Raw genomic sequence first — 24,870 nt, 5'->3', positions numbered from 1 at the left:
AAAGCACAATGAGAATGATCTCATAATTTACTGACCCTTATAAAGGTGATAATTTGTCAAATTTCATTAAATTTTTCAAAAACAAACACTTATTCTGACCAGTTGAGACTATAGCCTATTTAACCCTTTGCGTGCGACGGGCTTCCACACAAGCCCAGCGAGTCATTCACTTAGCTACGACGGGCTTCTACAGAAGCCGAGATTTTTTTGGTTTAATTCGATGAAGTTTTTCAGCTTTTTTGTAATTGTTATGCACTAAAACCTCTGCCGCTATTTCCTTTATAAACCTATCTCGATAACAGAATGAAAAAAATATACAGTAGAAAAATCCCGAAAATAGGAAATCATATCAACTTTACCCGATTTTTTCGTTGGAGTCAGACGGGGAAGAATGAAATTGGTGACGAGCACGTACGCGCGCAAAAGGCCCGATCACCTGATTTGTTCTGATCTCGTGATTTGATCCATATCGTGCACTAATATCTTTTTCTGCAAGATCGTCACGTAATATGCTAAGCGTTTATTCACCATTTTCTTCTTATTATTTGTTTCATCAAGGAGATTTCACTCTAGAATGATATATCCTTTTTTTCATCGATCGATTGTATTTTCAGAAAAACAAAAAAGCAATAAAAGAGACCCTTCATGAGTAGCGGGACAGTAGGCAATGAAAAAAGCACCAGAGCAGACAACAAAGCGGTATCGATCGAATCCACCCTGTCCGCACGTGCTGATTGCCCTTACGCATTTTTATACACAGTGCCTATTGACTTGGGGACAGGCGAAGATTTTACAAAATAACACATCTTTTTCCTCGTAAATTTCTTAACTATTCTGTTGATTTGAGAAGCAAAACCTTTATTTCAAGAAAGAAAAATGTCTGATCTTTCATCTTTACATTTACTAAAAATCCTGAAAATACATCAGTTTGCCGCAATTAGCAATTGATTGGGAAAACACCGCCTCAGATACAAATACCAGCAATGTACCAAAACGGCTCCGCCGCAGAGAGAGGTATCAGGAATCGCGGGTCCGCACGCAAAGGGTTAAGTATAATATCTATAACAAGCAAGAAATATTGCTCTGAGGCCAATTGCCCCCCCCCCTCTTATTCATTCTGTTACAATGTAAGATACAATTGTGTAATATTTGAGTCTATACTACAATTATGTACATGTATGTTTATTACATACAGAATAGTGCTGTTATCGGTAAGAAAATTCTATGTCGATATTTCGCTAAAGATATCTTACCAATATCAACAACTGTCTACAAAAGCACATTTTATTAATAAGTGACAATTCCGTTTATTACACAGAAAATCAATACGCATTGCACTGATAAGCGTCACAATACTCGCATTGGTCAAAATTGGTATACTCTGCCACTGTACCTACAACGCTCTAAAATCCGTGTTCATCGAATCTAGACGAGTACACAACATATTGTAAAAAACATGTTTAGCATAAATTCATCCTCACCTTTCACGTTACTAGCATTATTTTAGGGTGAAATTTTATTGATAATTTGAAGGCTTTTTGGACATCATTCTCAGCAGTCAACAACTTTTGCCTATTCGCCATTTTGGATTTTGTGCTGTTATATCTTTAAGCGTGGAGGGTAGCAACACACAGCCATGTTGCTTCTAAGTTATTTGGTACATGTACTTGTTTTGGTCACTACATGTAAATTGTGCTTGTGCTTATGAATGTTTTTAATACACTTGAGTGATGGAGTCAAGTAGAGTCACAATGTTTGGATTGTCATGATTGTAGCGAAGTGAGATCGTGTTTTGTGGCCAGTAATAATTCGTATTTTGTTGAGATTTTGGAGTGATTTCTGTTGCTGGTCTGTGCATTACGTTTTCCATGATTATTTCCGTTTGAAAAACTACTTGCTGTTTCAAAAGGCCATTTCCATGAATCCCATCCACTTTCCGCAATTGCGGAAAATCACTGTCCCTACATACTAGCAGATATTTTCTACAATGAGAGAAATGTTATTGATAATAGCTAAGTGGCAAAAACATGCATTTATCGACAGGATTAGTGATAAAGAGATTATCAATAACAGCACAGAATGAGTTTATCAGCAATAGATTCACTCTTTCTAATCTACATACCGGTACTCATTACAAACCTACTGTATCATTATCATAATGAATACTTGTACATTTTTGTAAACATTGAGGCGTACATACATGTATGTATGGTATGCAAACTCACATATTTCAAATGAATTGGCTTCATCATGATTGTTATTCCATGATCACTCAATTCCTGGTTTGGAATAAACAGAAAATATTTCTCTGAGCAATGCTAATAATTGCTTTATGACATTTTAGTCCAATATTGCAGGTTTATCATATTGTGATTGGCATGCTCCCATTGCTAAATGTCTTTGATATTTGTTCATAATGCTGAATTCTTTTTTAATGTGAATGTTCTTTTTATCACCCGCTAATGAGGAGAGCCTTCTAACAGAAACTTTATTTCTTTTGATAATTCCCAGACGTTAAATGGTGTTCTTTCCTTTTTAGTGTTTTTTTTCTTTCATTCTGATATTGTATTTTCAATTTACTCAAATGAACTATTGTTACGAGTGTAATTGCGGTTCTGGAAATGAAATAAAATAAAAAATCCCATGACTATGATTCAGACTGTCAATAGTACAGAGTTAAACATTATCACCCCTTGGGATGTTGATCTACATGACTAACCTTCTCATTCACAAACTACTGACATTCAGCAATGCATTTTTTTTTATTATAATATAGTGTGATTCTCGATGGGGTGAAAATATAATTACAGTGGTGTATGAAATGCAAATATTTTAAAATTTACCAAATTTTTTATAGTCAATGTTTCTCTGGCAAATGTCTATGAATTCAGTAGTTAGTCACATCAATCCTGGGGTAACTTAAATATGGTACTATTATGAATATGATCAGATAACAGAATGTAAAGTTTTCAAGTTGAGTGTCTTTGTGAGTAAAAAGAGTTCCATTGATTTTGTTGTTTCCTGTTTTGTCTTTGTGTTGGCCTACTAAATCATTTCCTACCTTCTCTCTATATCATACTTCATTCACTCAATCATTCCCCATCAAAGCTGAACTGTTTTAAAGATAGAAAAAGGTATCTTTCTTACCAGAATCATCTTCTTCCTGTATGATCATATCCATTTTTATCCTCAGATAAACAACAAATATATGTTCTCATTCAAGACTATTACAGTATAAAAGTAATATTTCCTTTATCAATCCCCAATAACCAACATCAAATTCCAAATAATGTGCTTAGTCCACATGGAAACAGCTTGGTATATCATTAAGATGAATTTACAAGTAATTTGAGAAAGTCATTGTAGTAATAGTTTTCCTAAAGCAGAAAGGAAACTGACGAGCAGGATGCCGATTAGATACTCTACTGCTGAGAAATCAGAAAGTCATGCGCTGAATGTGCCGACACAAATCAAAGTGAAGAGTGAGAAATATCTTTTTAGAATCTCTTGCGGTGGAACTAGAGATTTCACAGAGCTTCCACACACACATATCAGGCAAACAGCTACCCACACACGACTTGCCTGTCAGAATATATATGATGTGTGTATTGTTATTGTTTGTTTGCTTGTGACTCATATGAAAGATTGAAAGACCCGCCCACCTGCGATCATTACAAGGCTCAAAGAATTGTCTACATTTATTAGTCTCTTTATTTAGACCATTGTGAGTACTGTGCAGATCAATATTTCTCTAATTGATTAACCCTACATGTATTATAAACCACATACAATTTGAGTCTCAGTGGAAAATAGTTTACATGTATTGGGCTAATTCCATTCAAAGAGGAAAGAAAAATGCACTTAAATCTACTGATAACAATAAAAAAAAACAAATGATGGATAAAATTAAGCACCCCCTCCTTATTTCCTCCAATACGCCTACTTGTTTTACATCAGTGCAAGATGAACTTGGAACCGACATGTATGCATGCTACTGTATGCTGTGTATTGTCCTACATGGTGTCAATTAGAACAGGTGTCTCAAATTCAATGGGTGTGACAGTTAGGATGTGCTTTTGAAATGACGCCAGTTACTGTATTTAGATCATATATGTCCACTCTGCTTACCAATCATTTCTTTACTGTATTTTTTTCTCAGACTTCATGCAACAGTTGTCACTTTTATCAGCTGTTGCATATTATGCTCTACCTGGAAAATAGATTGTCTTATCTTATTGATTCCTGAATACATTCAAGAATTGACAGTAATGAGGATCATTAAATGAATCATTTACAATGAAACTGGATAACTCTCTAAAGATGGACATGTATATTGCAAACAGATTTCTTCTTTTTTTTGCCTTTTTTGTGGTAACAATAAAATCCTTCAAATTTTATAATGCTGCACACTGTATAATTGGTTTTTTATCCAAATGCACTCAAAATTTGGAGTGCAATCAGCATGCTTCTAACGAAAGGAGTACAATGGTAAATAGAATAATACATGTATATTGTTCTAATATCCTTGTCCCACAAAATGTTATTATTTTGCACAGTGAAAATGAACCACAAAAAGTTCCCTCTCCATTCATTCTGTCTTTTTACCCCTTCTTCTTTTATTATTAGACGACAACAGTGATTCATGAAATTGATGAGTTTGTGTTTTCAAAGACAACAGACTGTCTGGCATGTCTTTTATTTACTTTGTGCAGGGGTTGAAAAGTAAACAATAGTCCAACAAACTGTAGTTTAAACATTAACATAATGGGGGAAATTTCTTTAAATAACCCTTCATCAAACTGGTGCCTTTAAATATCAATCCTTGAAATTGAATAAAATTTATTATAGAAAATCAAGTTTAGATTTAAGATCAAGGTAATAATAAAAATTGAAATCTACACTACATCCCAAGCACAAAGATTAGGCCAAAGTTGAATGAAAAATAAAATGGAATTCCAGACTTGATATTGCTGGTAATGACGTGTAAATCTATATTATGCAATGAATACCTAAAGGGCAACTCAGTACATGTATGTATCGTATTTTGGGGTAACGCAATAGATCTATACATTCATCTTTTTTGGGGGTGTGTAGTCCAAAGTGAGCTCAATTTCTGAATCAGTAAACAGCAGACCTACAGTTACTGATTTTTTTCTTCAATCTGTATATTTCTGGAAAGCAGTCAATAATGTGAAACACCAAGTACAGGAAACTAATTATACAGAACATTTAAATGCTTCATGGTTAAAGTTTGCTCGAATTCTCTATAATGGCCATCAACTGATGCACCACATGGACTGCACTAAATACATTCATGTCCTTATTATACAAGATTAAAGCTGTCCTATGTTTTCACTTTTTAATAGTAAAGCATTTCAATAAATTGATATGTACATTACTGTAGGCCTGGCAAGAATCTTCTTATATTAACACAAAGAACATTGGATGGAAAGCTAATTTTTGTCATAACTGCCCATTTCCCTTCATTCAATGAAATGAAATATGGTTGGGAGACAAGTTTGTTTTTCCCTTCTCAAGCCTCATCGATCTACTAATTATAAATGATTGTCCTTGGCCTCTTTCCATTACATCCTTCTAGTCTCCATTCCATGAACACACTGATTAGTGTTGCAGGAAAGGGAATGTATATCAATGACACTTATCACACATCACAAATATGAATATCAAACAGTGATGCTTATCAACTGTAAACTATTTTTTGTTCATGAGAAGTCAACACATGTATCTCTGAATATAATTTTAAAATGAAATATTTTGACTAGCCCATGTACTTGAGCATACACAGTACTCAATAAAGTGAACATAAACATAATCCCCCCCCCCCCGTGCTTTATACTATTAAAATAAAGCAAGATATTGATGATGCATGAATCCTAGACTAACACTGATACTGGTCTTACAGTTAGCAAACATCAAATGCCAAGAGTGTAGATTAACATTAGCATCATATTCCTTCAATTAGATCTGTTTAAATGGTTATGAAGGCTACAGGGTTAAATGCAAACATTCATGTGCACAGACACCTTTCCATATAGACAATTAGATATTGTACCAGTCAAGCTGCCATTACTACTTGAAGAATAAATTTGAAAAGCTGCTTGAAATACGTTTCTGCCTACTGGCAACTATTGGGTGTAATAAGCGGGGGTTTTTTAGGAAAAATATTTTAGCATTCCAATTGCTCAAGATTGATGTTGAAAAAAAGGATACTTAAAAAGTATGATTTATTCAAAAGAAAAATAGAGACAGATACCTGATTTTTTTTTCTTAAATTCCAACTATCAATATTTATACTTTTATTAATCATACACCTGTATGCACTCATACATATAAGTGTAGAATCTATCAATGCCTGAACTTGCAATATTATCACTATAACAACAGCCTCATGTGCATGAAGGTTATTCTATTCTAGTATTAGTGCAACATTTGTATTGTGTCTACTCAGGGTTGAGATCTATTGTAATGGCTTGTTTCAATTGAATATATGCAATGTACTTCTATCACAAACACATAGGCTGAGCCATGGAAAGAAATTGACTTACATGTATGGTGTACCATGAAAAAAATGCCTCTTGGTCTAATTTATTGCTTTAAACCACAAGATGTGGTCACTTTAGTCATTCAAACAGGATCTCACTCAAAGAATCTATGACCTTAGAAAGGGCAGAGGCACACTAGAAATTTTCACAAATAAACCACCACCACACACAATCTAGATTACAAATACTGTATGTTTGAGCATAGTCTGCTCGAGTCAGTTGACCTCAAATCATTAACCTCCTGTTCAACATACCTGTAATCCAGTATGAGTACATGTATGTTTAATATGCTTGAAAATAAAAAAAACTCTTTATTTCAATAAAAGAAAAGTCCAACCTGACATTAACCCAACCATGGCACCTGACAAACAAAAAGCCAAAAAGCTGCAATATCCTCCAGAACTACCCGCGAAACAAGGAAAAAATATATATCCTACCTCAATAACTTATTCTACTCACAGAAAATATGATGGTTGAAGATCAGTTCTATATATGTTCATATGACAAAGGTTGGATTTTGAAATGAACTCGGCGGTTTTACAGTTTAGTCTTGTAAAATTGGTTTGTCTTTCCTTTCCTCCAAAATCAAGATCATGACCTGATCAAAGCAGTGCTCATGATGGCCCAACATCAATTATATTACTGTAGCATTACTTGAATGCCAAAGATCAGTCCCTACTCTTCCAGGTCAGCAAAGTTTTGCATTATTTTCCAGAGATGAAGTTACTAATACTATGAAGCATTCCAACATTGTAATTTTTTGGAAAGTTGTTTGTTTTAATTTGTATTCCAGTATTACCTTCATGATTCCTATTTTTGTTTTTTTAGTCTTTTGGGGTAATGTAATTGGCATGGTTTGAAATCCATGCTCAATTTTTCATACAAAGAAGCCTTGCAAGAAGGTAGAAGGTTTCATTTTTATAAGTCTTTGGTAATGTATGACTTGGAAGTTAATCGAATACATGACCTCCTAGGTATGAGGCGGGAACTCTACCTCTGTGCCACCTTGTCCAGTATGAAAAGAAAGATTTATTTCAAATTGGACTGGATGAGAGTAAAAGTTTTATTTACTGGATCCAATCACAATATCAATCTGAACTCACCATAGAGAAGGCAGTCAGTCTTAGCATTTACATGTAAGAGTTTATTTTATTTCTTACCTGATATATCAAACTTAGCGGCTTGAGCCCCATCAAAGAGTTCTTGCAGATTGATCCTTGGGCTAAGATTTCCTAGTCTTTTGACTATATCTTCATCTGTTGGTGTTGCTTTTCCTGCAGCTTCACTCATGTTAAGCGTATCTAACATTATGGTACCTGTTAAACCAATAACAGAAGGAATAAACATTTAAATTTGAATAATATAATATCTGTTGCTAATTAGCATTATTTTACCCCTAAAAATATATTTTGTCATGCATGATTTGTCTAAATGCATTCCATGACATTTGTGCACAACAAACTAAATGTACATTTTAGCATTGCACACTTACACACATGAGCACTAGTGATTTCATATTCACTTCTTTCTTATAAGTTATAGATGTGTTTGTATTGTGATTTACAAAGAAATCAAACTAAATAATGCATTTATCAATGTATTTTAATAATGTTCTCCAAGTTTGATTTCTTCATACATGTACAGTAACTAGGCAAGCGATTCGAGCACAGTGCAGTAGCAGTAATATCCATAAAAGAAATATTCCATGCACTGCATTAACACTAATTCAGTAATTTCTAAGTATATAATTACTGTTTCATAGTTCATTTGATCATTAATTAAAATATTCAAATACTGACACGTACATGTATAGCATTCAATAAGGATTGCAGATACAATAAGGATTGCAGATTGACTGACAAGAAAACTTGTTCCATAATTTATCAAATCATTTATCAAATATAACCAAAGTACTATAATATATCACTTGAAAAAAAAAATCTTCTTCCATATAAACTAGGCTTTCCAGAAAAAAGTTTCATTTTCAATGTAACTTGATTAAACTGTCCTCTATTAGAGTACATGTAATAAACACTTAATTTTAGCTGCTTCTCAAGAACTACTTTTAACTGCTTTTCAATACTAAATAAACAATTTATTAATTTGCTTTTTAATAATTATATCTACTATGAACAATAGACATCTGTTTAAAATGCTAGATGAATAAAATCAACAGCAAAGAGAGTCTTTACGCTTTGACATCTTACCAAGGAGCAATTTAACTAGTTGATGATCCAAAATTTCTAGGTGTTTGTCCAAGATCTGTTTGGCTACCAATGTAGAACATGACCCTACCAGCTCCCTTGTGATGCTGATTACTCTATCCTCATCGTCATGACGACTGTTCACATGATGATCAATCACTTCTACAACATACTGATCTAACCAGGTATCATTCTCTGTGGGTACATTGTGATCAACAAGAGTTATTGTCAAATTTGGAATAGATTTAAGATCAATCTCGTCACGGCAGACCAAGTCTGTTAACTGGATATTGCATCTTGGGAGAAGGTGAGTTGTTTCAGTTCTTAAAGGAAGCTCTTCCCTTGGAATGTTGAGCACAGGTATGATGGCTTCAACAGATGACTGAGCATCCTGTAAGATTTAGAGAGCATCAAATGAAATACAAATTAAATACATTATTTCAAGCCTAGTTTAAACTCAATGAATTTAATGCACACCAAGTAATGTTAATTTCTCCTTTGATGAACTCTATTCTATTAACTCTTTTGTGTAAACGTTCAACATACATCATTAACCTTGTTCCAGTCAGAGCAGTATAATGCTGTAAGTGTAAATAAAAGTTATGCCTTCAGATCCAAATAAGACAAAGAAAAGAAGAAATATGAAAGAATATGAGAATATATTTACAATCCCATTATTTTGAAGCATCTTCATTCACTGTTGTTTCTCATATTGTATACAATTATATACAATCATGTTAGATTAAATATCATACAAGTTACAATTTGACTTTAGACAGTACAATAGGGAAAGCACTAAAGTTTTAATTTTGATGTCTCCATGTACAATCTTTCTTGTCAGTGTATGTACAGAGGAAATGGATGGGGTTCTTAACACCCAGACAGGAAATGAGAAGTATTAAGTAGCAGATTTTCTTTGGCATTGTCTCAACTATTTTTACAAATTCTGGCTTCAAAGAATTCAGTCCATTTCTGTGAAATACTCAGAAGACGGAAGAAAACATGCATATACTGTATACCAAGCATTATTATGCACTCAAGGGATATCTTTATAAGGAAAGATATTGCAGAACCAATTTATTTTATTATGGTACTACAAAATTCTTTCAAGGGAATTTTAGTGCAAAATATTCCTACAGGGTATATACAGGGCTAAATATACACTGAACTGTCCATCTTACACTTATTGAAATACCAGTACCATATTGAAAATTATTAATCATACAGACAATTTTAGAGCCCAAATACAAGTGTTATTTTGTTGATGCACTCGACCCACTTAAAAAGTTTGTTGAACTCGCCAAATATTTTTTCCGAGGTGACACAATATTGAAAATATTGGACGACTAGAAGGGGAAACCCCGAAGTTTGTAAACTGCATTGTGATTGGTTAAGGAAACAGAGATGTCCCAAAATAAATAATTTGCTAAAATTCTCTGTATGAATAATAATCATAATACTGGATGTCCCATTTTTCGGTCAATACAAGGAAATATAGGACTCGCTTTGCAAATATTGGACTCGTCTTCGACTCGTCCAATATTTCCTTGTCCTTGTATTAACCTCAAGGCCATCCAATATTATATAATTCTAGATTAATTGAGAAGGGTGATGATCAAAATATCTCACCTAGTAAATTTGTAATCATAAATTATCTATAATATAGTTTTTGCAGTCTACCCTTGAATATTTATGCAAAGTAATTTTTTTATACTATTCAATTCATTGTTTTATATTGTTTTAACATAGGCCCTAAATAAAATCTGATAATGGGTGACGGGTGATCAATATTCATGTCACATTATTTTAATTTAATTTAATTTCATTTCTATTTTATTTTTTTTTGCGTACAATAGCTGCAGGCCTGCAGTACATGTACCTTTGTACAGTATGTAAACCCTTTTGAAAAAATAAACTTTGCTTTCTCCTGGGACCCAAACCACCACTCTAAATGTAAGACTCAATGTATTATTACTCCTGCATCTTCCAGTGCATTTTCTTTTAGAGTACAGATTTTTTAATGAACTTGAATAAATAGAGTAAATGTATTGAAATGAACAGAGCAAAGCTTCTGCATCACAGCCTACTTGAAGTTGCTACATGTATTCCCTTCAGATTACTTGACCTGTTCAATAGCAAGAGAAAAATGAGTCATTACAGAATGAACAAAGGCTGTCACTCAAAATCTCTATTTACTGTAATAACTCCTCATCCTGTTTCCATGGCAACTTAACCTCGAAGCAAACAATCAATTTGCTATCACCTATCTTTAACATATTTCTTTGTGGATAATAATTTCAATGCAGAACTTTTGTTAAAGAACCTAATTACAATTTTAATCCCTTTTCATTCATGAGTTGTGCATTTTAACACATCAAGCATTTCACATAATACAGTACATGTCCAGAAAGTCTTCAAAATATAAATTTACTGACTCCCATGAACAAGTACAGTCACTGAACAATCTAATTTTTACAGCAAATTGATTTTCAGAGATATTCATTTCAGTTAAACATAGAAGCATTAAACATCTCAATTACAAAGTGTGATTAGAAAATATGAAAAAAATATGACTAGATCAGATATAGAAGTCATATTCTCATCTAGAATATGTTGCTAACACAATCATTTATCAAATTGTGTGCAGGCAAATATTTCAAATACCTGTAGGAGGGACTTGCGGAATTTGAAAATGAGAAGAACAACTTACCTGAGATAAATTGTATGCATGAGATATCGCACAGACAGTAGAGTCCAAATCACAAGCTTCATTTCCAATAACAACATGTACCTTGCTGAAACATGATAGTGTTTGCTGAAAGGGTTGGATGGAAGAGTGAAAAAAAAAGGATTTAAATGTGTGGGTTATTCAAATGACTTTAATAAAGGCTATTGCAAGTTGCAACCTACACCATATACATGTACATCACAAGTCCAAAATAGGGGATAACATGGGAAGAAGGTGATTTATAGAACCTTTGTATCTCAAACTGCAGATTGAATGCAATAACTGTCACCATTTCTTAATTCTCATTATATTTTTTCATGGTAGTAAGGTCAGACCTAGACACCTAGTGTCAGATATATTTCTTGGGATGATTAAAACATATGGCTGATCAACGATATATAATCTACCCTGTGGTTCTTATAAAATGATTGCTCAAGAAGAGTATGGCCCTTGAATATCAGTATTTACTATAAAAAAGTCAAAATAGCAGCAGTGCTGACTTTTAAAACAACTATTGAATAATAATATAAAAAAACACCATTCATATGATAATAAAACCCTATATTCATTGACCCTATAAATAACCTTTGACCTTGATCTTGTGACCTAAGACTTGTGCAAAACAGTAAATGATACTTGATTACCATCATGTCCTTGTTTCATGAACTTTCAAAGTTATGATGGCAATTCAACAATAACCCCAACATGTTCAAAGTTCATTGACCTAAAATGACATTTGACCTTGGTCATGTGACCTGAAAGTCATGCATGATGTTTAATGATACTTGATTACTCTTATATTCAAGTTTCTAGCTCTCAGAGCTATAAACTTTCAGTTATCGTGGCAGTTACAACAATACCCCCAACATGGCCAAAGTTCATTGACCCTAAATGACCTTTGGGCAGGATGTTAAGTAATACTTGATTACCCTTATGTCCAAGTTACATGAACTAAGTCCATGTTATACTTTCTAAGTTATTATGACAATTCAAAAAATTTAACCTTGGTTAAGATTTCAGGTTGACGACGCTCTGCAATTCTCTGCAATGCATGCGAGATAAAAATGAAATTACAAAATAAAGGAATAGAGAAATAGAAAAAATATGATATACATGTACTTATTTTTTCTGCTTTTTATAATGAATATTCAGAATTTCTATTAATGAAGTTCTACATTAAATTTATAAGAGACATAAACAGGGAATTACAAGATACCCTTGAAATGCACTTCAAGCAGACTTGACAGGATAACATTATAAAATAGGGCAAGAGAGGCAGTCTTGCACAAACTGGAACTTGTACTTTCCTTCCGGAAAGTTAGACCCACGTATCAACAAATAAATATGTGAAAAAAGAGCAATTTAGGAAGGCAGCAACAGTCAAAACTTTACTTTGCCTATTCAAAATAACAACAGACACAGTACTAGAGAACATATTTTTTCATAAAACAGTGTGACTGCAATTTTTATGCCCCGCAGACGAAGTCCAGGGGGCATTAATTGTTGCCCCTGTCCGTCCGTCCGTTCCCCCACTTGGTTTCCGCGCAGTAACTCGAAAAATATTAAATGGATTTTAAACATTTTGGGTGTGTAGGTAAATGACAGGCAAGTTCAATTGCCAAGTCCGCAGGTCAAAGGTCACAGCTCATTATGCAAGTTGGCTTCTGAATAGTAACTTAGGGAATAATCAACAGATTAACAAAATTATTGGTGCGTGTAGGTTTCTGAATGATATTAAGTTCAATCATATTGAATGAATTTCTGATCGCGTTAAGCGGGGGCATCTGTGTCCTTTGGACACGTCAAATTTCTAGGTCAAATATTAACTGATAATTTTGAGCTCATTGTAAAATGTATGCACAATTTACCAATAAGTGCATTGGAGCAAAGTATTAAGATGTGTAAATATGTCTGTATTTCAAATCTACATTTATAGCACATAGCACTAATATTTGATAGTTCTAGAGATGGGGAATTAAGCAGCAATAATAACCATTGGTTAGAACTTCAGATCTACAGTAGGATCATCCCCTACCAAATAAACAATAAACAAAGCAGTTTCACTAAGGAAATTCACTTTTCCCACTACTGTATATCACTGAGGATGAAATAGTGAATATGATAGTCATTGTTTCTTCATATCCTTTACAAAATCTGCAGGAAGGCCTACGATGTCCTCTCTCACTATCTATCATTGAACAAGCACTCTCAATACACCAGTGCTGCAATACTTCCATCACAACTTATCTACTCTCATCACAAATTTATCTGGTAAAACGGAATTGATGCAATTCCTGAAAAGAATGGATAACAAAGTGCTTGCACTATGTTATGTAATCATAAATCCTTGACAGAATTACCCTTATAAAATACAAGTATCACTATCCATTCAACAAGCTCAAGACAAAACAATATATAATGGACCTGATTAAAAGTTTGCAACAATGGTATTCTTTTTTGTCAGATCAACTTTTACAATCCATACCAAAAATAAAACACAAATTTGCTATTAAAACAGAAATGCAGGTGATTATCCCCTCAGCTACCACATTTGAAAATTAAATTTACAAATGTCATAGTTTTTTTTAAGATATAAAGACATAACATTCAAGAAAACAAGTGGAACGCCTCTGGCAGTCTCACCTGCATTACGCAATTTTATATATAGCAGCGGTGCTGCCTTTGAAAACAGCTAATGAATAACTATTAACTGATGAAAACACTAGCATAATAAAATATTATGTCTATTGACTCAAAATGAATTTTGACTATGATCATGTGACCCAAGGGCCAAGACTCCTCTTTTCTCTTCCTTGAGGGAGGTTCACATTATACAAGCGATGCTTTTGAGTGAATCTCCAATTTCCCCAGATACCTGTTTTTTCTTTTTAAATTATATATTATAATTTGTCTACAAAATGCACCATATTTTGTATATACATGTATCACTATATGTTAATAATCATTGATGTTTTTTAATATAATTATGACAATGATTTGTATCGCAAATATTTGTTATAATGTATGAAAATTATTTGTATCAATATTGGTGTAATTTCTGTTGGAAATTAAATCTGAATCTAAATCTGAATGTGCAAAACTTGATTACCCTTATGTTGATGTTTCATGAGCTAGATCCATAAACTTCATAAAGTTATGATGCCAATTCAACACAAATTTCCAACACGGCCAGAGTTCAATCATTGACCTTTAAATGACCTTTGATCTCGGCCATGTTCCTGAAACGCACACAGGGTATTCGAGATACTTTGCTGCTCATCCATAAACTTTTAAAATTATGACAGTTCCACAAATACCCCAACAATATTACCTTAGTTTGTTGACCCTGAATGACCTTGACCTTGGTCATATGAGCTGAGTTTCATGAACTAGATCCATAAAATGTCAAAGTTATGATGGCAACTCCTCAAATAACCCTAACATGGCCAAAGTTCATTGACCTACGCGACCTTTGACCTTAATCATGTAACCTGAAACTTGGGCAGGATCTTCAGTGACACTATTACCCTTATGTATAAGTTTTACTCGCTAGGTCCATATACTTGCGAAGTTTAATATGACATTTCAAAAACTTAACCTTGGTTAAGATTTCGATATTGATTCCCCCAACATGGTCTAAGTTCATTGACCCTAAATGACCTTTGACCTTGGTCATGTGACCTGAAACTTAGGCAGGATTTTTAGTAATACTTGATTACCCTTATGTCCAAGTTTCCTGAACTAAGTCCACATACTTTCTAAGTTATGACATTTCAAGAACTTAAACTTGGTTAAGATTTCAATGTTGACCCCGCTTCCATCGGAAAAGCGGCGACTATAGTGTCGCTCTGCTATGCAGGCGAGACAGTAAAATGACAATTATTTTATCCATTTGTTTACATGTATAAAATACTTCACAAACTTAGGTTTTTATGTAATAAATTGCTTTCTATTATCTGCCTTTTCAGAGAAAATATTACGTAAATTGTGGCAACGGTGTTGGGGGATAAGATGGTTGGTCTCTCATGATATATTTCTGCTACAGCCTTTTGTCATTGAGTACATAGTATCTAACTCTTTCCAAATTTCCTTTCAATTGGATTATAAACATTCCTTTCTTCCAATTTAATTGTGCTAAAAAATTAAGCTGATCTCTTTCCCTGTTTGTATACATGTGTAAACTGGCATTCTCAGTCATTCATGTCAACCATTTATCCAATATGACTGTTTCTTATTCCAACTTAATTAAAAAGTCCTCCTTAAGACTCGAGTCCAAACTTCCTAGATCAAGTGCTCAGAGTATTGATGAAGTAAACAATACCTTGACATTGATTTTAATTCATTTCTTTTATAGGAAAAGGGACCAAATTATTACTGTCCATTACATTTACAACATGTGCATTTCATACATCAATGTTCCATACAGTACAAAAACAAATCATAGAACTGAACATTCTATTGTATTTGAAAACTTACATGCACTTTTTTCTTCTTTATGTCATTCATTGACACTACTTTTCTTCAAATTTCAATGTAACAGAACTATATTTTGCCTTAATGTTTAATATGGCTTTATACATTTATAAGTGAAATCTCTTGCAACTCTTCTAGCATAGTTATCACCAGAAGACTGGAAAAAACAAGATAATGCATAAATGTACCTATTCAAAATTCAATGATGTGAAAAACTGCAAATTGATTGTTTTCTCTGATCACAGATCTTAATTTCAAAGTGTATTGTATCTGGAAAAAAATCTGAAGAAATTGAAAATTTTTGTTAAACTTAAAGTGAGAAACAAAATCAAATAAAGAATAAATAATCAAGGCCAAACAGCAGCAGAGTTGAAACTTAGGCATGACAGACATATTGGCTCTTCACAGATATTAATAGTGATGTCTCTGTGATGAGTCAGATCTGTTATCAAGTTCAGCTGGAGGATGACTCTGAGTAACCATGACACTGACTTTTTGGTGGAAAAACAAAAATATTCTTCTCTAATTTAAAGGTCAAGTCCACCCTAGAAAAATGTTGACTTGAATAAATAGAGAAAAAATCAAATTAGCATAATGCTGAAAATCGGATGTAAATTAAGACAGTTATGACATTTTAAAATTTCGCTTATTTTTCACAAAACAGTGATGTGCATAAATCAGTGACGTGACCTTCACACCCTATTTCTTTTGTTTTTTTGTTTGAAATAAACAATATATCATTTTTGTCTTGCCTACCTAGCAGAGTGACACTACAGGCGGCGCTTTTCCGACGGCGGCGGCGTCTTTAACATTGAAATCTTAACAAAGGTTAAGGTTTTTAAATATCATAACTTAGAAAGTATATGGGCCTAGTTCATACTGTATAACTTGGACATAAAGGTAATCAAGTATTACTGAATATCCTGCCTGAATTTCAAGTCACAGGACCAATGTCAAAGGTCATTTAGGGTAAATGAACTTAGACCATTTTAGGAGAATCAATGTCGAAATCATAACCAAGGTTAAGTTTTTGATGTTGTCATAACTTTGAAAGTATATGGAACTAGTTCATGAAACTTGGACACAATGGTGATAGTGTATCACTGAAGATCCTGCCTGAGTTTCTGGTCACATGACCAAGGTCAATGGTCACTTAGGGTCAACAAACTTTGAACATGTTGGGGGTATTTGTGGAATTATCATCATAACTTTAAAGTTCATAGATCTAATTCATGAAACTTAGACATACATGTAAAAAGTATCCCTGAACATCTCGTGTGAGTTTCAGGTCACATGGCAAAGGTCAAAGGTCATTTAGGGTCAACAAGCTTTGATAATATTGGTGGTATTTGTGGAATTGTCATCATAACTTTAAAAGTTTATAGACCTAGTTCTTGAAACTTGGTGCATTAGAGTAACCATTTATCCCTGAATATCTTGTGCGTGTTTCAGGTCACATGACCAAACTCAAAAGTCATTTCTTGTCAATGAACTTTGGCCGTGTTGGGAATATTTGTTGAATTGGCATCATAACTTAGAAAGTTCACAAATCTACTACACATGTAGTTCATGAAACATAGACATAAGGGTAATTAAGTATGAATGATTGTTTTGCACACGACTTAGGTCACATGATCATGGCCAAAGGTCATGTTGGGTCAATGGACATAGTATTTCATTATCATATGAGTGTTTTCTTTTGTGAACAATTATTTAATAGCTGTTTTCAAATTCAGCACTGCTGCTATATCGAATCGCGTAATGCAGGCGAAGTTTGGTCTTGACACCATGGCCCCCAAATCTAATCATAATATTGTCACTCCCTACATGTGCCAATTTCGAAAATGAACCCTCAAACGGTTCTTTAGTTATTGTAAGAGCAAGGCATGACAATGTAGATGACCTCTATGACCTTAAAGGAGAAATATATTGATTATGAATGTGGTCTTATTATATATCAATGGAAAGGTAATGATGTGGGGATCATCAGTGGGTCATTCAAAAATACCGAAAATAATACAAAAAGGTGAAAATCGCCGATTAAAAAACGCTAAAATGCCCCTCCGAAATATGCCTCGCATCGGTCTCTGAATTGACTGGAATTTGATGACGTCACTGTCTGTACGAGAGGCGTGATTGGCTCTCCCACGTGAAGCTCCACTTGCATGCAAAACCTGTTGCGTGGGTACGTTTTCTCCACACTGTCACTGAATACTTCTATCACGAAATGAAAGAAAACCCAGAATTTTATCTAGATTTGGATTTTCAAATTGATGATTTTAAAGATGAAGAGAATGATGATGAAGTGAACAACACAGTGAGGTAGTTGGAGGTAAATTGGGGGAATTACGCCGATGATGATGATGAAAATTCAACTTGCCTGACGATCACAAGTAAAGTCATGTACATGCCGATTCGCTACCAACTCATGCAGCTGCTGCTACAAGTGGTAGCTATACGTACACCGCGCGGGCCAAATTAAATCCATGAAAATGAATAACCACATCCAGAGAGAGTCTATCATAAGAAGGAAAATAATGATATAACTGAACTTACAAACAAGTGAATAATCCGAATTAAACTGAAACCAAATCAACTCAACGAATAGCAGCAGACGATATGCACCGACGATAAACTTCATGTGGCTGGGATAGATTGTCACTCGTTCTGTTAGATGTAATTTGTAACTCATTAATTTGACAAAATTACGAAACTCGGGGAATTATTTATATATATAAAAATATAGTAACATCTCTTATTATTTTTTGTATTACGATAAAACCTCTTTTGAAGGAAAACGTTGAGATAAACTAAAATTACTTTTAAATCCCCCCCCAACATGCGTAGCTTGTATGTCATTGCAAACAAACCATCGCAAACATGCACGTATTCCTTCCTTGCTGATTGAGAGCTGTGCAACACGTGCATAGATCTATTCTCTCAGTCTCAGCCAAGGCGAGCAAACAATACGGCATGTGTTGTTGTGATGGTTTGTTTACGATCACATAATGCTACGCATGATGGGATGATCTTTTACATCTAATTTTAATTTACCTCAACGTTTTCCTTCAAAACAGGTTTTATCGTAATTCAAAAAATGAGAAGAGATGTTACTATATTTTTATATAGAATAATAATTCCCCGAGTTTCGTAAGTTTGTCAAATTAATGAGATAAAAGTTACATCTAACAGAACGAGTGACAATCTATCCAGCCGGATGAAGTTTATCGTCAGTGCATATGCCATATCGTCTGGTACTATTCGTTGAGTTGATTTGCCTTCAGGTTCGGATTATTCACTTGTTTGTAAGTACAGTTATATCATTATCCTTCTTATGATAGACTGTCTGGATGTGGTTATTCATGTTCAGAATGAATTCAATTTGGCCCGCGCGGTGTAGCTAGCACTTCCAGCAGCATGAATTGGTAGCGAATCGGTATGTACATGACTTTACTTGTGATTGTGTTGCAAGTTGAATTTTCATCATCATCATCGGCGTAATTCCCCCAATTTACCTCCTACTACGTCACTGTGTTGTTTCACTTCATCATCATTCTCTTCATCTCAAAATCATCAATTTGAAAATCCAAATCTAGATAAAATTCTGGGTTTTCTTTCGATCATTTCGGGATCGAAGTATTCAGTGACAATGTGGAGAAAATGTACCCTTGCAACAGGTTTTGCATGCAAGTGGAGCTTCACGTGGGAGAACCAATCACGCCTCTCGTACAGACAGTGACGTCATAAAAAATCCCCAATTTCGCGGACGTAATTCTGCGTGTTTGAAGCATTCAGAGAGAGAACTTTAAACTATCAATTAACTGAGTTTCATCCGTCTCCATGATAAATGATGTACACCATCGTGTTCTCCTTATTTTCTCCTTTATTGTGATATATGATTCTCCAGTTTTACGATTTTCAATATATTTCTACTTTAAACCTCAGAACTCAATGACCCTTATAACTAGTCAGATCATGGTCATTCCTACATTTATATTTTGAAAATGTTTGATGCTATTTGATCAATACATTGTAGGTTCTTTAGTTATTGCGGGAACAAAAACAAAATGGCCAGATGGACAACCATTGGGCAGAAGCAGAGTAATCATACATGTTTTATAAAATTCATAAAAAAGTATGCATTTCATCTGGATGATTTTTAAAGGTCAAGTCCATCTCAGAAAAATGTTGATTTGAATCAACAGAGAAAAATCAGACAAGCACAATGCTGAAAATTTCATCAAAATCGGATGTAAAATAAGAAAGTTTTGCTTATTTTCAACAAAATAGTTATATGAACGAGCCAGTTACATCCAAATGAGATTTCTTTTGTTTTTTATTGTTTGAATTATACCATATTTCAATTTTTACGAATTTGACGATTAGGACCTCCTTGCCTGAAGCACAAAATGTTAATATAATGGAATTCCATGTGTTCAGTGAGGAATGAAACTTCATTTCACATGACAATGACGAGAAAATAAAAATATTTCATATAATAAATTACAAAAGAAAAAGTGAGTGAGTGATGTCATCGACTCTCTCATTTGGATGGAACTGGCTCGTTCATATAACTACATGTAATTTGTTGAAAATAAGCAAAACTTTAAAATGCCATAACATTCTTATTTTACATCCGATTTTGATGAAATTTTCAGTGTTATGCTTGTTGAATTTTTCTCTTATTCTTCAAATCAAGTTTTTGTTGGGGTGGACTTGTCCTTTAATCAGAAGTAGAACTATTTTACCATCTTGAGGGCAAGTTCCAATCAGGGCGGGTCCACGAGGCTGAGGGTCCACAAAGCCAAGGGTCCATGAGACCGAGGGTCCACGAGGCTGAGGGTCCACAAAGCCAAGGGTCCACAAAGTCAAGGGTCCATGAGACCAAGGGTCCATGAAACCAAGGGTCCACAAAGCTAATTTTTCTCATAGTGTATTTTCTTTCATTAGGACATTTATCTACATCATTGTAAGGGTTTCCACGTAGCATATTCTCTAATGAAAACCGAAATATATTCTTATAAGTTGCAGATGATTACGGACATTAATTTGGTGAAGCTTTGGTAAATTGAGACAACATGATTTATACTCGAGTATAATCTAGCTTAACCATCAATTAAAAATGGACTGCTGAATCCCTTATCAGCCATATATTCTTCGTAAAAAAACAAACTTTAATTCTAAACATTTTCTTTTTATTATTTCTCAATTATGTTTTTCTATCTTGGAATGTAGACTTTATTCCATTTCACAACTGCAAGATATAAACAAACATAAGCTAACAAAGTTAAACATACCAATTTTGAAGAACAATCAGGAGCTTAATATAGAAATACATGTAACCTGGATTTAGAATTGATTATAATTTCCAGATATATACTAGAAAGAAGTCCAAAAGATTAAAAGTACAATCCAAATGTTTTTATCTTGATTTGTCATTAAAAACTATTGGAATCTTAACTGAAAGGCTTCATAGCATGCCCTCAATTTATTCAACATACATGTACTTTTGCCTATATCAGCTGTAACTTGGTTGATTACCCTAACATCCCGATAAAAAAAAACAATTTGAGAAAAATCAGCCTTGTGAACCCTCGGTCTTTTGGACCCTCGACCTCGTGGGAAGACCCCTTCCCATCCATCAAATTCAAACAGCTTCACTGCTGGAGGACTACAATAAAGATGAGCATTTCAAGAAAGGATATTTGTCAGATGTTTTATCTGACCAGTCTCATTCTATTTGACAGTTACCATGGTAACAATGCTTCTCAGCCAATGAAAATCAAGTAAAATTGTCAGATCCGACGACTTGTCAGACAAAAGTGTTGATGAAATGCTCCCCTGGATTTGCAGATGACCTAATGAGTTCATTTCTGGAACTGCCAGGACAGTTCAATGATGGAATTTTCTTTTTTTTTAGGGCGTTGGGTTCTTTTAGATAGCAACACTTAATGAAAAAAAAACATGTGTCAACAGCAACTCACTGTTAATCACAATATCACAATTGAAAATATATAATGTGGAATGTATCCTGTAGCTATTACATTCCAGGGGTTTGCTTGGTGTCACAGCACCTCAACAGCAGGGACAGAAAACAACAAAGTAAAAATAAGTAATAAAAATATGTAAAAAATCATGCACACATCTGGAAATAATGAAATTACAAGTAACCTTCCACAAGTGTGATACTAAGTTGAAAAGGTGTGGCAAGCAAAGGTCTAGATTGATCAATAAAATAGTTCTGAGGGGGGCTACACAGACATAACATATGGATAACAGTACTCGCTGTCATCCAAGGTAACCAAATAATTTTCACAACTGATGACAGAGGGATTTTACAAAGATAACCAAGTCCTATAGTATCATACAACAAGTTCACACAGATTTGCCACACACCCAGGAATTCTCAATTATAGTCCTTAATTAATCATTGCCGTAGAGGGGAACAGCCATCTGTCAAAATTATGCACTAAACTTGATAATGGAGCCCCTCTTTTAAACTGAATGGCATGCAAGAATGGAATTTTATCTCGATGGCAATTATTAAGTGCACATCATTGCGCTGCAGACGCTTTTTAAAATAGACTGCAGACACTTTTTAAAATCTGTATTCAGAAATCTTGGAAAGCTATGAAGACACACCCAATTTTATAGAATTCACTGGGTTGGCGTTGGGAAGGGTGGTGGAGGTTGGGAATATATTCCATTTTCAACACTCGGATTGACAATTTTCTAACTCAGTTTAAAAACAGCCCTTGCCTACTCTGATGTTGGCTTACAATTAGAACGATAGAGCTGCTAACATTTTATAGAAGAGAAGTGACCAGCCATTCCAAACCAACAATAAGTTGCCGGGAAGGTTCTCTGTAAATAGCCTAAATGGTAAATTTGGTCTTCAAAAACAAACAATTGAAATTAGTTTACATGTATCTGAACAAGCAATTCCTCAATTGAAATTAGTTTACATGTATCTGAACAAGCAATTCCTCAATTGAAATTAGTTTACATAGTATCTGAACAAGCAATTCCTCTTCTCATACTGTAAAAATAGTAAGTTGTAATGAAAAAAATGTCAAATGTCTTTCCAAACGCCCCTTTCCCAGTATTTCATGTTTGTGAATTGAAAGTTTATTTTCACTTTTGACTATAAAATGCAATCATGATTCTGCGGAATCGTGATTTGAATCATGATTCTAGGGTGAAAAAGTAGTGCATAAATGCACGTACGATCTTTAAAGCTCTTGCTGAATTTCCTCTGCATCCAATCAAGCACCAGTGTGGGGGTTATTGTTGATCACTTTTAAAGCTAAGGAAGTGCTTTTCAAGCTCAAAAAATCTCAATACTATTCAGTTTTGGTGAATTATTGTTGGAATGGGTTGGCTGGTCACATAATAGTATTAGGGATTCTGCAAATTAGTATTTTCCATAAAAATGTGGACTTTTTCAATTGACCTTACTTTAAGAATTTTTTTCATAATTTGTTGAATGTTAAATGCAGTGCAGTTTATGCAAGTGCACAAATATTTTGCTCTACATGCTTTTTTTTTCATCTAAATATAATTCAAATTTAAATGCATCACTGTAGATTCTATATAAACAACATTATTCAAATTATAATGGCCTCAGATTGGTAGGGCCTTCATAAGATATTAGACAATGCTAGGCCTAATGATAAGTTGGTAAAATGAGAAATACATGCAGAGGAATGTTGGTGAGGTTTTGATGAAAATCTGTCAAAAACTTATGTCTACCTTTTGTTTATTGTGACGCAAGAAAAACAGCTCCTCAAAATGTTATTTATAAATTCCAACATTTTCAAATTGATTTGTTTGAGAATGTTGAGGGATTTACAAAAAATACCGTATCATGAGATATGATGAGGAGACATCGCTGAACCAGAAGCCTCAGTAGCGTAGCGTAAACAAATAGATGACTTATTATTTCCTTATGTAAACTTTAATATTCTTTATTTTCTCTCACTATTATCATTACCATGGTGGAAAATTCTATGGGTACAGTATGTCAAGTAGCTCCATGCAATTACTAAAATATCGAACATTTTGCAATGTTTAAATAATAGTCGACCATAACAACACTCGGAAAAGATAAACATTCGAAAAAGGGCACGCCCAATTTGATCTCACTTTTTCTGTTAAATGAAAATTATGATGCGAAGCCAGCAGGTTTTCTTGATTTCCACTGTGAAAAGTTAAAGCATAAACAGCACTCCCAGAAGCATGTTTACAGTGTTCTGAAATCACGTTGGAAAACGTTGATTCTGTCTACGCAATGGAAGCATAAACACACCCATAGATAGATAGATAGATAGATTAAAAAAAAGTAAGTCCCCCCTTAAACAAACATCAATAATTTCCGAACCAATGTGAGTTTTTAATATATTTTTACATGAGCGTGTAGGTAATTTTATAAGCTATGCTCTGAGTAAATGTTGTGGACGTATTTTGCGTCATGCTTCAGTGAGCACCGTCATAAGGCAAAAATGTCATTTTTCAAAAGTCACAAGCAAAATATCATGACTTTGATTCCATTTTATAAGAACTAATTCCACATTCTCATCATGAAAAATAGTCAGAAGGCTTGTAAAAGGTACTTTCTAAAGGACGACACAACATTTTGGCTAAATTTCACGGTTGAATAAACACAGGTCCTTATTTGCTCTAATTAGATTATTTTCAACAACATTCATCGTTTCACGGTTCAATGAACATTTATTGAAAACAAAAAATATGATTTTCAAATATCATAGGCAAGTATTGTTTCATTTTAGTAACTGAAAATTATCTTTTCTCAACTTTTTCGTTATGTTCACGACCATCTAACATGTTTCAATGATTCAAAGGCGTTTAATCAAACATTCACGCTTGAACGAACATGTGGAAT

General features: G+C 33.9%; 1 protein-coding gene across 1 annotated transcript in view; it reads right to left on the bottom strand.

Annotated features, from left to right (window-relative positions):
- The window catches only part of LOC121410326, a 71,880-nt gene that overhangs the window by 39,704 nt on the left and 7,306 nt on the right, over window positions 1-24,870 (bottom strand). Inside the window, exons 2-4 of the mRNA XM_041602340.1 lie at window positions 11,478-11,582; window positions 8,771-9,158; window positions 7,724-7,879 (exon numbers count right to left, since the gene is read on the bottom strand). Of these exons, the coding sequence (XP_041458274.1) occupies window positions 7,724-7,879; window positions 8,771-9,158; window positions 11,478-11,582 (649 nt within the window). The remainder of the gene's footprint in view (window positions 1-7,723; window positions 7,880-8,770; window positions 9,159-11,477; window positions 11,583-24,870) is intronic.

Source organism: Lytechinus variegatus, chromosome 3 (genome assembly GCF_018143015.1).
Source record: "Lytechinus variegatus isolate NC3 chromosome 3, Lvar_3.0, whole genome shotgun sequence".
Lineage (NCBI taxonomy): Eukaryota > Metazoa > Echinodermata > Echinoidea > Temnopleuroida > Toxopneustidae > Lytechinus > Lytechinus variegatus.
The sequence above is the reverse complement of the archived record's forward strand: the minus strand, read 5'-3'. Positions and strand labels throughout refer to the sequence as shown.